We start from the raw sequence: 16018 nt of genomic DNA on the forward strand, positions 1-16018 counted from the left end.
TTTTTCCTTTTTTTTTAAGATATAAATTTTTCTAATAAAGCTAAATTTACGTAGTAATAAGAACATCGTCAAATGTTATCATGCTACTTATATATATGAATAAAACATATTACTTCTCTCCCTCTTTTTTTTTTTTTTTTTTTTTTTAATAAATGGAAAAAATAATTCTTTTTTCAAAATAAATAAAATAAAAACAGTGTAATAAAATGGTGTTACAGTTTTTCTAACCATTATCCCTTTATTATTCAAGCAGGACATGATTAATCTATTCTGTTATTATATACAAATTATTATGTATGAACAAGTTAAAAAAAAAAAAAAAAAAAATTATATAAATGAATCAAGTGGTTTTTATTTTTATATACCATACACAGTAGAACACACGTGCCAATAAATAACGAACTTACAAATTTTTTTTTTCTTTTTTTTTTGTTGGTAACCATTTTATATTTTTATATACTAGTGTACAAATATGCTTGCGTATATTTATACGTACTCAATACATATCTATATATCTATATCTATATATCTATATATATATATATATATATATACATATATATATATACATATATACAAATATACATATATACATATACATACATGTATGTGATTTTGAACGAATCACAATTATTATCTCTTCACCTTTGGAAAAATCACAAAAGAAAATACCTTCTTTTTTTTTGTGTGTTTTAATGAAAAGAAAATATATTAATAAAGTAACCTCTATTCATTATTTTAAATAAGATTTAAATGATAAGAGGAAAAAGAAAAATTAGATACATTTCCTAATTTTTAGCACACATATAAATATATATACACATATACGTACACATATACACGTTAAATGACTAAACGAAAAGAAAAAAAGTATATTCCTCGAACATGATGTTAACTGGATACAATACTTTTTTGTTTTTTCTTCAAAACAGATAAGTTAAAGAAAGGATAAAAGAAAAAATAGGGGCAAAAATAACAAAGCTTACAAATGTGAAAAAAAAAAAAAAAAAAAAAAAAAAAAATAAAAAAAAAAAAAAAACAAAAAAAAAAAAAAAAAAAAGAAAAAATTAAAAAAATAGGTTATTCCGGCTCTTACGTATTCTTAAGAGTTTGCGTTGATAAATTTTTATGATTCAGTCCTCTAAAAAAATAAAAAGTACACATAAAATTCTTAGGAACATTTTTCATATTTATAAAAAAATGTGAATGGAATTTTATCTCATATTGCCAGTTTTATCTTTATTATGCTTGATTTTGTTAATTATAAATTAATTACAAGTAAAATTTCTGCATATTTTCGAAAAGAAACTTAAGTGTACATGTATATTTACGTATACTTATATATATATATATATATACTTACATATATACATATGTACATATGTGCTACATGTATATGTATTAAAGTCTATAGATGTGTCTGTTTTCTCCAGTTTCTTTAATTAACATGATTGTTTTAAGAGCGGGAAAATCAGGTGAGTAGAGAAATAATGATATAACAAAACGGTGAAATAAAGCTATAAAAGGGTGCACACAAAATGACAGGAATACAAAGAAGAGCCAACCCTTGGAAAAATGTCAAGACGTTGAAAAGGTGCAACGTACATTTGCGGTCCTCATTCGACCTAAGTAAAAGTGTTGAACACAAATTTGTTTCATTTGCACTGAACTTACTATGCGTAAGTAAGAAATATGAATTGATATTTATATCTTACGGTCAATATATATATATATTTGAGTTAAAAGATTTTACGGATAATAATATTTATATAAATGAAAAATATGACACAGAAAAATGTTATGTTTTTAGAAATTTTAATAAAAAGGAAATAGGAAAAAGTAACTGCGGTTTTACAAATATGAATAAAATAAGATACGTTTACGAAGAAATTAAAAAAGACTTACAATTAAAAAAGTTGAATGTTCCAATTCCTTGTTTAATTCTTTCACCCCATATGTACTCTAAAGGATATGTTAATATAAAATGTGAAGAAAAAGAAAATTTCGATAAAAGTATATTAATATCTGCTGGATGGTCAGAAGATACGAATATATATTATGTTGAAAAATTTGTTGAATGTATAAATATTAAAAAAAAGCTAAAGCATATATTAGAAAAAAAGCTTTATGATTGTAAAAGATATGAAGAAATTATGACTCGTGAGCTGTATTATCCATATTTTCCTTATAACCCTAATTTTCATAGTTTTCTTAATGACCCATACTGTTTTTTAAAAAAGTTGAAAATAGATGAAAACAATTTTATTTTAAATTTAATATATAATAATGAATATACGGAAAACTACTCGAATGAATTCCTTGATATGTTTGAGTTATCGAAAAGTGTTACTAATTTTGACTACATGAAAAATAAGGTCAAAGAAAAGAGAAGAATTCTCTTGCACAAATTAGAAATGGAAAAAACAAAAAAATCAAAAAAAATAAAAAATAAAATATTAATAGCTAGTAATCGAAATGTACATGCAAATTCAAGGAATGACGTGAAATATCCCTTTGTACAAATGAAAAACAAAAATGTATCTAAAAAAATTGTCAATAAAAAATGGAGGCGTGAAAAAGGAGTATTAACGAATGATGTTCATAAAAAAGGTCTATACAGAATTAAATGCAAATGTATGTTGAAATGTCCAAAGGATAGAAGCTATAATGTATTTAATAGCAAAATAGATAAAAATATACGCAATAAGACCAAAAGAGGTAAATTTAAGATTGCAGATATGTATAGCAGTTTTGAAAGCACACAAGAGGAAGAGGAAGAAGGAAATGAAGGAGCAGGAGAGGAAAAAGGACAACGCCAAAAAGAGAACAGTCATTTGAGAGAAAGAACAAATAGGAAAAATTTTAAAAAACATTATTATAACTACTTCTTAGATGATGATACAAGAGGGGAAATTGAAGAAATTAATTTTTATAAAAAAATGTTTAATAATGTTTACATAGGGTATAATTTAAGAAATAACGTAGAGTTAAATGAACAGAATGATTATATAAATTCTTTTAGACAGGATAATCAATTTGTTAACAGTTATATTAAGTCATCAAGTGATGATGAAAATGATAGTCTTACAAATTGTAAGTCGAAATTACGTAAACATAAAAATGAAAGAAAGGGGATAAAACTTGGTGAGCATAAAGAGGCACATACATTTTTGGTAATGAAAAAAAGGAGGAAATGTAAGAAGCACAAGCAAGAGGAAAAAGAAGAAGAGCAGCAGGCGGAGGGGGAGCAGACAGAGAAGAAGAAGGAGAAAAAGAAGGTGCAGCGGAACAAACCCAGGAAGAGAGAAAAACGAAATACAAAAGTAAATAGAACCATGCGTGACGATAGCAGTAGCCCCCTTACATATAACATTACTTCCGGTAGGAATAAAAATTTTAATATCCCCTCAGAGAAGTACAAAATAAATATAAAAAAATATAAAGGTGATGATAGGAATATTAAATTAGAATATTTAAATGAAAATATTAAGAAATATATGTTATATATAGATCGATTAAATACTTTAAAAGAAGAAAGAAAAAAATTTGTTAATTTTTGCAAGTTATATATAAAACATAAGTATTATGAAGAATACAGTAAAAAGCTGGAAGCTTTTTTAGATCCGTCCACTAAAATAAAATATAACCGTATATGGAAACAATTTAATATATTTACTTTCAATTTATTTAATGTTGATCATAACGATAAAATATTAAAATATAATCATATATACCTACAATCAGACATTGTATTTAACAACAAAATGTATGCTAAATCAGATACTTCTACGTGGGCCATTTCTTTTAATTTTACAAGAAATTTACTAGCTATTGGATCGAATACACATAACATAAATATATATAATTTGAACAATTTTTATTATTTTAGGAAAAGGTATGACTATGATGAAGCATATAATTTTTTTAAAAATATGTTTGTGTATAATAAATTTAAAGTAAGTAATTTGTTTCCGCGTGATGATAAAGATCGATTTTATTTTAATAGTAGTGATGATGAAAAAGAAAGCTTTTTGATTAAAAAAAGAGAAAAGAGAAAAAAAAAAAATAATAAAATAGAAACAAAAAACAAAAAATACAAACATAACAATGAAAACAAAGAACATTTTTTGCGCCAGTTCAACAATGATATGAAATATTCTGAACAGGTCATATATTTAAATCTTTATGAAGGAAAAAAATTTGAAAATAATTCAAATGATGTAGAAAATATTCGTGACTCAAATACGCAAAATCAGTTATCGTATAATATTTTACAAAATGATAAGAAGTATAAGAAGAAAAAAAGAAAAAAAGGAGGATTAAGTAGATCGAGTGAAAATTTATGGGACAGTGATATTAATGCATGCGTGTGTAATTATTTATCGGATCTTATGGATGAGCGAGGGGGGGGAAAAAAGAAAAGAAAAGATACAAATAAGAAAAATAATATTAATAATAATAATAATAATAATAATAATGGAAATAATTACGACCTTTTGGACAATAACTTTCCCTTCGAAAGAAAAAAAGAAAAGGGTTTCAATTATCATTTACAGAATGATGATATATACGAAAATTACGAAAGAAAAGAAAGTGCAGAAGTAAAAGGAGACCAGCGTGCAGTATCACCTTTCTCATTTGATTGTTATGATTTTCCTTGTGCTAATGAAGTTAAAGCAGTGAAAGCGGTTAACGCGGTAACAAATGACAAGGACCTGAATTGCTCATTACATGAAGACTATATACATATTTGCAGAAAGTTAAAGATTAAATATTTTAATGACGAGCTGGAATTAGAAAATGACCAAAAATACGGAAAAAACAATACTGGAAAGAATACCGGCACATTGCATGACAGCAGAGTTGGTGATAATTCGGAAAAGAAAAGTTCATATTTTACAATGTCAAATATGTCTTACAAAAAATATGACGAATCGCACGTAAATAAAATGATAAGGAACATTCTTAAAAAGAAGAGCAAAATTCCGATCGATTTAACCCTCTTTTTTACTAGTAGAAAAGAAAATTTGAAAAATATTCTACTAACCATATCTTATAATTTTCCAAGTGACTCAATTCATATATTCTTAAAAGAAGCATGTATGGCAAAAAATATTTATACGAAGAAATTGAATGCGCCTGATAATATTTCATTGATTATAAATAAAATGAAAAGGGTATATTTAAAAAGATATGGTTCAAATGAATATTTTAATATAAAGTTGTTCAGTCGTGATGCACTAGTAGTTAATAATAAGAATTTTTTAAAAAATTGGTATTTGAAATATTTATGTAAAAATTTTTTTTATTTAAATGATAATGAAGGTTCATTGCAAAGTAGAACTGGAAGAGAAGAAAAAATGATAAAACGGGGAAATTTGTCGATGGAGGAAATGAAGTATATGCTAATCTCAAATGAAGACGGAATAAATAAAGAGGATAAAGCTAGTAAATACCTTAAAAAAAAAAAAGGAAGAGATGTTTATAAGAAAAACGAAATGGTGTATAATGAAAAGATTAAATTAATTAATTCGAATTTATACCTGCATAACAAGAGTAGTGGTGAAGAATCATTTAATAATGAGGATAAAAGTAGAATATATTGCTCAAAAAAAAGGTATAATTTGTTGGAAATAGAAAAAAGATATTATATATTACTTCCGTCCTATAAAGTGCACCATAATATATATAATAATGTGCCTCTGTACAATAATTTCTCAGAGTGCAAAAAAAAAATAATATGTCTTACGTACATGTACAGTTACAAAAGAGCTAATATGATACTAAAAAGTATAAGTAAAAAATTTCGAAAGTTTATTAAAGACAGACATAATTTTACTTTTTTCAATACACCCCAACTGTTCTCAAATGAACAATCTATTTATATAATTCTAGACAAAAAGAGAAGTAAAGAAAACAAAAAGTATCATTATGAGAACACTTCTTCCAAATATATTAATGAATTAAAAAATGTAATAAAATATATACAAAGCCACACAACACCAGGCTTATTATATTTAAAAAATCAGAATGGTTATAATAAAAGAGAACAAACAGAGGAAGAAAAAAAAAAAAAAAAATACTAATCATATGTGAATTGCGAGATCATAATAATAACATGTTAGATACCATACATTTAACAAATGCAACAGCAGAGGAATGCTCAGATACCTTATCTGATAGCCCATCAGGCCAATTAGGAGAAGAGAACTGTGTTTATTATTCTTTTCTATATGATAAGGCTGAAATAAATAACGAGAAAAGGAAAAAAAGAAAGAAAGGTTTAATGAGTAATAATATGAACAGTTCAGATAAACAAAAACGAAAAAAGAAAAAGAAAAGAAAAAAAACTTTAGAAAGTATCATTGCAAATAAAACGCATATGAGTGGAATAATAAAACATACTATTGAGATGGAGGTAAATAAATTAAATGAAAACTATTCAAACTTCATTAGTCAAGAAAGGAAAAGGAAACAAAAAATAAAGAGTATAATATTGAATTATAATTCTTCATTAAATTCGAAGGAAGAATCAGATAATAGTGATTCATCTGAACGATCTGAAGAAAAAGAACAACTTAATAACAGCGTGGATTACAGAGCCTTTCATTCGTCTTCCATAAATAATACAAGTATCCAAAATACAAGTCATTTAAATAGAATTATTAACGAAAATTTATTGCATACGCGTAACCGAGTTATAAGAAATGGGTATAATTCTGATGTTTCAAATAGTGGTCGTCTTCTTGTTCGAGCATTAAATAATTTTAGAATGTTGAGAAATAATTTCTTAAATAATATACGAAATAATGTTAGACCTAATCGCGCTCGTGATAATGTTACGGATGATATTATAAATGAGAGCACCCATCGGTTTATAAGTACGATGGTGGACGCTACCCAAAATCTTTTAAACATTAACAGCTCTCTGAGCACTTACAATATAAGGGCTCCAAATAGTGTTAATGATCGTGATAATGTTTCCAGTGCTGCGGAAGTTTCTAACATTCCTGATACGTCAAACGCGCTAGATGCTTCTAACATTCCTGATGCGTCAAATGCCTATAATGCCTCTAACATGACTAGTGTTAGTTTAACGAATCTTCCGAATATTAGATTAAGCAATATTCTTAGTTCTCGTTTAAGTAATCTTCCAAGTGTTAATTTAGATAATATACTCAATGCCGCTTCGAGAAATGATCGTAATGGTTCTGGAAGAAATGATACTAATATAGAGATGGATGTCTATTTAGATTACATGAATCCTTCTCATAGCAATTATTATGCAAATTTAAGAACTCCCATTTCAAGAAGTTCAAATTTGAGATCTCCTAACTCGGAAATATTAAATTTGAGAGGGTTCAATATGGGTAGTTTAAATGCGAGATCACTCAACTCAAATCGTTTTAGTTTAAGAACTCCTAATAATGTAAATTCAAATTTTAGAAATTCAAATGTTCATAACATAAATTTGAGGAACTCAAATGTTCGAAGTATAAATTTGAGAAATTCAAATGTTCGAAGTATAAATTTAAGAACTCCATCTATTCATAATAATTTATATTCTAATAGAATATTAAATAACATTTTAAGACTTAGCTTAAATGGAAGAGAATCAAATGCAGATATATTGGGGATTGCGATAAATGCGAATAATCTTGATAATATAAACACGAGCACAAATGTAGTTGCAAATGTTGTAAATAATAACAGCAATAGTAGTAATAATAATGGGGGTAATAATAATGAAATTAACAATAATGAAATTAGTAATAATGATATTAGTAATAATGATATTAGTAATAATGATATTAGTAATAATGATATCAGTAATAATGATATTAGTAATAATGATATTAGTAATAATGATATTAGTAATAATGATATTAGTAATAATGATATTAGTAATAATGATATCAGTAATAATGATATCAGTAATAATGATATTAGTAATAATGATATTAGTAATAATGATATTAGTAATAATGATATTAGTAATAATGATATCAGTAATAATGATATCAGTAATAATGATATTAGTAATAATGATATTAGTAATAATGATATTAGTAATAATGATATTAGTTATAATGACAGTAGCAATAACGATAGTAGCCATAACAGCAACAGTAGCAGTAACGTGCAAAATGCATTCGAATTTCGCAGCGATAACGATTTTATGTTTTTGAACATTATATATAACAATACATTAAATACAGGAGTTACAAATAGGAATACGTCCTCTACATCTGTAGACACACACAATATGCCAGCTGATGGAAATGTTATGAATAGTAGAGAATTGTATGTAGCTGGTTTGCTTCAAGAATTTAATATAAACAGAAATTTGAATAACAATCTGTTTAATGGAACATTTAGAAACGGACCTGTATTGTATATAGACAACATAAAAAATGAGAACAAATTAGAGAGTTTAAAATGCAAAGAAAGGGAAGAAGTCAAAAGGAGAAATCAGAATAAACTTTTTTATGAAATTCCATTTAGTTTGAAACTTGCTTGTGAAAACAAGAAATATGATGCAACAGTAAGGTATATATACACCTTGTCAAAGAGCGCAGATGATATATTATTAAGTTGTATCAATAATTCAGAAGTGCTTTACGATTTTGTTATCATATGCGAGGGTTTATATACGGAAAATGAAGAATACCTCGTTGATAAGGCACAAGAGGAAGAATTTGAAAAAAATGGGATAATGTATGAAAAGTGTAGAGAAGAGGAGGAAGTAGAGGAAGCGGAAGAAGTGGAATATGCACAGGAAACGCGGAAAATTGCACAACACGAGGAAAATAAAATAAAAAATGAAAATTCATTTATGGGAGGAAGTGAGTTTAAAGGGCCTCTTTCTCGTAGTTCGGAATCCATAAGATCTGCTATCACTCCGTTTGAAAAACCATCTTTTCCGAATTATGAAAATAACTACATAAGTAATAGTGATCTCAGCAATGTGTATGAAGGGACTGAATTGAGTTATAATAGTGCGAGTTACAAATACATGCAAAATTGTTATCTGATAAAGAAAAAAGTAGACACAATTAATCCGTTTTTAGATAATGGTGAGAACACAATAAATTTAAAAAATACTTTCTCAAACTTAAGTGTAGACGTGTTAGAATTGTCTGATGAATCTTACTATTCCTGTTCAAGTAATACAAACTCTGATTTTAATGAAATAATAAAATCTGCTGATGAATGTTCTGAATGTGAATATTCAAATCTTTGCTTAGAAGAAAGTAATATAATAAATTTTACTTCAGCGTATCAATTTTTGAAAAAGGAACATTCAATTTTATATGCCAACAATTGTAATGTTTGCATAGAAAAGAATAAAGAGGGACCGATAACAAAATATTGTTTGAAAAGAGAATTTTTGAAGGAAAGGAAAAAAAAATTTAATGGTAACACGAATATTGTAACATTACGTATAAATGATTTTCAGCCTGATCCCATTTATCATAGTGCGAATGAATATTCTAATGATAAGGAGGAGGGCATATTTTTATCTCCAAATGGAACAAATAAAGGATTAAATAGAAGAGGGAGAAAGAACAACAACGAAAATGACAATACTGTTATAAAGTCGAAGTGGTTACAAAAAGTGCTATTACAGGAAAATTGGTACGAATATAACGAGGGGGAAGATGAGGTAATGGGGAAGGAAAGAGAGAAGTTAAAGGAGAACGTGAAAGAGAGCGTAAAGGAGAAGGTGAAGACACAGCAGAAAGAAGAAGACAAAGGACAACTGGAGATAAATGACTACAATTCCAAACATGCTGATCGGCCTATGAAACGCGTGAATTCGTTAGAAGTAGATGAAAAAGGTATGTTGAATAATGATAATAATACATCTAACCAACTCCCTCGCGATAATGACTTAACAAGGAACAATTATACCGCTTTAAAAGAAGATACAGAGTTCGAAAAAACTTCAAATTTTAGTGAAAGGAAAATAAAAAAATATTACAACCAAAATATTAGCTCATTTATACATTATAAGGCAAAAGAAGTAAGAAATTATTTTTACGATGAGAAATATGTTAAGTACTTTCCATATGATGATAGTAATAATATTAATAATATGAATAAACGTAATCTTTTGAAAAAAAGTTTTCTGAATAAATTAAGAAGTAGTCCAGCGTATTCATTAAAACAGTTATTAAATGAAATTTTCTGGACATTTTCTAATGTTACTTTTTATACAGCCGATTGGTATGATATACTGTACAAACTATTTTTTGAATCATCTTCACGATTTTACGAAATAGTTATAAAACATCATGAACATAATATACCTTGTGTCAAATTTTCTCCAGATGATAATTTTCTGTTATCATGTTCAGTTGATAAAAGTCTAGTCCTATGGAATCCATTCAATGTCAAAAATTATGATCTAGACAGAAGCTTCAACATATACGATTACATCTTCCCCCCAAATGTGAGAAGGAAAGATAATCCCCGGTGCATCTCCAGAGGAAGCAGCAACGTTAGGAGTAGGAATAACATTAGAAATGAGAATAATTACTTCTCAACGAGCAGCTGCCACCTGAGGGGTTGCTTACCGAGGGGAAGAATCAAAACGTACTGCTTGAGAAGGAAAACCATTTTTGAAAAACCTTTCCATGAGACGAAAATGTACAAAGAAAATATTGAAAAGGAGCTAATGAAAAAGGAAAAAAAGAACAATATTGTATGTAAACAGAAATTAAAATCAATGGGTTGGAGTGGTGATTTTATTGTAAAAAAATATATTAGCGATTTTGATATATTGGTTGAACTTTTTGAGAATCAGACATTTTATTTGGGTGCAAAATTTAATTATTCAAGTTACTTTTCATTTAGTAATATCGATTTTAACAATTTTTTACCCCTTTTTGAAAAGTATTCGTTGTTTCAATTATTTAGGTGTACCTTTCTTAATAGTATTAATAAAAATAAGGCAGTTAATTTGAATAATCTTACATCATACTTGTATAAAATGAACTTGAAAAAAGCAGAATGTGTAGAAGAGAGTACTATAAAAAGCGTATTAGATATATTAACAGGGAATAATTGCTCCGATACATGCTATTCGAAAGAAAAGATAAAAAGAATATACTCAGCTATGAAATATGTTTCCAGAAATTTGCTAAAACCTTATCTTTTAATTTATCCTTTGCATGATGGTAATTGTTATGAAATGGAAAAGATAAAATTGAAGGAAGAAAATTTTACTACATATTCTTGTATCTTAACTGACTATGAATTTGATTTTTCCAGTAACGATGAACAGGCTTTGAAAAATTTTAATGATGAAGAAAAATCGTACAAAAAAAATTCATTATCTCATATGATAAGTTACAAAACAGGGCAAGTAGAAAAACCGCGTTTTACTTTTTCTTCTTACAAAAATTTTGAAAACAGTAATATATCATATAATCAAGCATACCCCATGCATAATGAAGCAAAAAGAAAGACAAATCGATTGTACAACAAATTAGACTCGGATGAATCAGATGATGATTATATAAAAAGAAATAAATATGAAAATTCACTATTTTATAAATATGCCCGAAAGATAAGAAATGACTTTAGTTCAAATTTTTCATCAAGAATAGGAAAAAATTATGATGAGGTGAGAAAATGGATTCCAATTTTTCAAAAACTTATAAATCAGTATGCAGATATGAAATATTGCAAAGATATATATAATCATATAAAGAGGAAGATATTAATTAACCATATAAATAAATATGAGGCCACGAAGCCAGATCTTTATTTCAATTTTCACATAACTAGGAATTATCAAGAGTCCAAAATATTAAATGAAATTTTATTAAATTATTCCGTTTATTTTAGTGGGAAAGACAGAACAATCAGTGGTGTGGCTGCTTGTGATCGGAGTAATGGTGGTATTAGCAATTGTATTATGGTTCATGGTAACATGCATAGGGTTAGTAAACATTTCAAATCCTACTTAAAGCTGATAAAAAAGAAAAGATTGTTAAGCAATTTGAGAAGCAGTTGTTGGAAAGGGAAAAAATCGATGTTTCCTACAACTAATCAGAAGGAAGAAAACAAATATAATAAGCGTATGAACAGTGCATATGATTACAATAGCAAGAATAAGAGCTTCTCAAATAGTAAAGGGTACACTATTATTATGAAAAGTAGCGTAGCAAATTTTCACAATGTTATAAATAATATTATCAGTTTGTCTCACATGAACAGAATTATTAATCATTACAAGTATTTTAAGGAGAACAACATGTTCAATAATGGCACCAGGGTGACTGGAAATTACAAAGGTAGTAGCAGCAATCATATAAGTAGTAGCAGAAATCATATAAGTAGTAGCAGAAATCATATAAGTAGTAGGAGAAATCATATAAGTAGTAGCAGCAATCATATAAGTAGTAGCAGAAATCATATAAGTAGTAGCAGCAATCATATAAGTAGTAGCAGAAATCATATAAGTAGTAGCAGCAATCATATAAGTAGTAGCAGAAATCATATAAGTAGTAGCAGAAATCATATAAGTAGTAGCAGAAATCATATAGATAGTAACCGTAATTATAGCTGCAATATGAGCACGAACAAAAAAAATGTGGGCGTTAAAGATAAAAGAACGAAGTACACGAAAAATGACATTCTTGAAAATTTTTTTAACGATTTTGAAGAGGAGGAAAAGACAGAATTTTATTCATCGGACTCCTTCAACTCGGATGTAAATGAAGCTCAGCAGAAAAAGTGGAAAAGGAAAGGAAAAAAGAAAGGAAGAAAGACAAAAGAGATGAAAAAATTGAAACAGTTAAAACGTAAGAAATATAGCAAATATGATCACGATAAAAAGCCCTCATTAAAGAAGAGAGACTTAAAAGAAATTTTGCTTCGGGAAAATAAATATTATAATATATGCTTTTTGAATTCTGAAAAAGAAAATTATAAAATTAACTATTTTCAAAATATAAATATTTTGCAAAATATGTACAAATTTTGTGGAAAAGGATTAATCATAGTTAACGTAAAATATGTAATGAAGAACAAATTGAAAAATGGAGGAGGCACATGTGCGAAGAATGGGGATTACAAGAATGATCAGTCCACAGGGGAAAAGAAAGTGCACCATAATGGTAATATGTGTAGTCAGTTGAGTAGTCAACGGAATGGACATCAGAATGGACAGCGGCATAGTATTGTATTCCAAACCGATATACACATTTGCAAGGATAAGAAGAGAATAAGTCGCACCAATAGCAACGGCAAAAAAGGCTTAAACTTTAAAAACCCAAGAACAATTATTTTTATCGTACGAGTAAATGTAGAAGAATTAAGGAATTATTTAGTTAGAAAATTAATTTTTGAAGAAAAATATATTAATAACAACTTTTATATTAATAGAAAGGTTGCAAAAATATTTTATTTAGTTACGTTAAAAAATTGTGAATTACTACATAAGGATGACAGTAGTAGTACCTATGAAACGAAAATTGATGAACAGAAAAAAAAATTATTAAATTCTTATATGTCAAAGGAAGAATATTCTTTCTATATGCATTTAACGCACAATTTATTTAAAAAAAAAAATAATCAAAAGTTTGTACTAACCCGAAAGGAAATATATGAAGATATAATTAAAATAAGAAATTATATTCTTAACCCAAAAAGGATAGAAATAACACCTAGTATACTGGAAGAATTTACTTTACCTAATTACAATGGTGAACATTTGAACATCTCGAATATTACATATGAGAGTTCAACATTTAAATTATTTTTCTTATTACTACCCAAATATGAACAAAATGTACTAATGGTAAATATATCTACTTTAAGATATCTGTATTCGCATATGTGTAATGGGGAAGAAAGGAAAGGCAAAAAAAGAAAAGGGAAAAAGTTATGTTGTTGCGTAAATAAAAATAAAGATGTTTTTTACCCAGTAGTTAATAAAGCAGAAAAGAAACAACTGAATGAATACTTAATATTATCAGCAGATAAACGTAAATTGTATTTACTGAAAGTTAAGTTTACAAAAATAACGAAAAACTTCTTTACAACTAAATTTATTCCCATATCTATTCAATCTTTGCCCAAAGAACATAAATTGCCATCAGCTTTTAAATCATCACGAGTTAGTTTCTTAAAAATTATTTATGAAAAATCTTGTGTACTGCTGGCAAATCAGTATAGTAATACCATATTCATTTATGTTGTAAACAAGTGTGTTTACACAAATTCGTACTTTCTCATACCTTACTTCTCTCTACCCTTGTTCACCGAACGCATAGGAAAAGAACTCATACCGGTAAGGAATTAACAAAAACTTAAGATAACTAACGTGAAAAAGGGAGCGTTTCAGTCCACGCGAGCATGCACATACACGTGTATACGTACATGCGTACATATTTATATATATGTATATATATGTACGACTGTTCGCTGACGTGAAAATGGTTGCACATGCTTATGATTACATATATATACGGGATTGCCGAATATATTTGTATAGATCCACTTTACGAGTAGATCCCTGCCCCCAGTAGCTACACATCTTTAAATGCTTGTATATACCTTGAATGTACTTGTATATACAAGACCACCTGTATATAAATAAATGTACACATGAACAGAGGGGGGAAACGTACAGTTATTTATTTTTTAAACAAAATAAAATGTTCTCATAAAATATATGATGTTGTGAGGATCATTTTTGTTCATTTACAATTGTATGGATGTTAACATATTCTACTTCATTGTAATTTTTGTTTTTCTTTTTTGTAGGGCTTCAACAAAGACATTTCATGCAGTATAAAAAAACATGTAGTAAATAATGTAAATTATAACCTCAAAAGGTTGCCTGTTGGTAAGCCTAAAGATACTGATGATGAAAGCAATTTTTTCATTGCCGGGTTGGATATAATATACGTACGAGGAAAAAATAATAATTTTGAAATAACTGTTTTTGCAGTTCTACTCAGCAACATTACATTTTGTTATAAATTGAATTTTCATTATTATTAAAGTACGTATTCTTTATTTTTTCCCCTTTTTTTTACGTTATAAAATGAATTAAATTAAAGTTCCTGCTAATTAATCTTTTCTTTATTTTGTCTGAATACTTCATACATAATTTTTTTTATGCGAAAATGTAGATTAAGATTTTCGTTCATATATTGAGAGGTTTTTAACATTTACTTCTTTGTTTGTGCTTTTATTATTTTTTAATTATAAAATGTTATATCGTCTGTTAAAAGGTAAAATATGTGCGCAAATAAAATGTGCAGGAAGTTCTGCTTTTGGAAATAGACAGAACACGCTCTTTATTTGTACATGTTTTTTTAATTCATTTTATTTTATTCCTTTTATTTTTATTTTTTTTCTTCATATCCATACAAAAAAATGCGTTAAAGATGCATAAAATTAAGTGCTTAACAAAGTTGCTTACGTGTCTGTTAAAGCTTTTGTTCAGTTAATTTTTCCACCAATTTAAATCGAGTTGACAGGAAATTGCCGAAATGGTCAATTTGCAATGAAACACTTAGTGGAATTTTTTGTCCTAAAAAGTAGTGAATAATTTGCACCATCTTTTTTGTAATTATTTTATGCATACTTATTATACACATTTGATAGTAATATTTCTTAAGCACATTTGATTAATGAACTTTTTTTTTTTTTTTTTTTTTTTTTTTTTTTTAAACGCTTTATATAAACCTAAAAAATTGCATTTTCCTAAATATCTTATTATTGTGCATAAAAGTGTTATATGCATAATGTATATATATATATATATATATATATATTAATGTATACCTTCATATTTTTATTTAAAATTTTTAACACAAAGGATTACAAAGAGTGGCGGTTTTCATTACCGCTAAGCATATCTGTGTTATTGTTTTAATTGATATTTAAACTTACAGGTGTAAAATAAAAAAGGGGTTAATTATTTACTATATATGATAAATAACTCAAAAATGGTATGAAAAAAAGTAAAAATTAATGTAATATTATTATTATG

At 27.1% G+C, this 16018-nt stretch overlaps 1 protein-coding gene across 1 annotated transcript; it reads left to right on the top strand.

Annotated features, from left to right (window-relative positions):
• Positions 1-1538: 1538 nt before the first annotated feature.
• Positions 1539-15021, top strand: MKS88_005115 (WD repeat-containing protein; the record flags this gene model as incomplete). The annotated part of the gene is made up of 3 exons (XM_067218348.1): positions 1539-6033; positions 6060-14305; positions 14782-15021. The coding sequence occupies 3 exons, from the start codon at positions 1539-1541 to the stop codon at positions 15019-15021; spliced, it is 12981 nt and encodes a 4326-aa protein (XP_067071490.1).
• Positions 15022-16018: the final 997 nt, after the last annotated feature.

Source organism: Plasmodium brasilianum, chromosome 13, assembly GCF_023973825.1.
Source record: "Plasmodium brasilianum strain Bolivian I chromosome 13, whole genome shotgun sequence".
Taxonomy (NCBI): domain Eukaryota; phylum Apicomplexa; class Aconoidasida; order Haemosporida; family Plasmodiidae; genus Plasmodium; species Plasmodium brasilianum.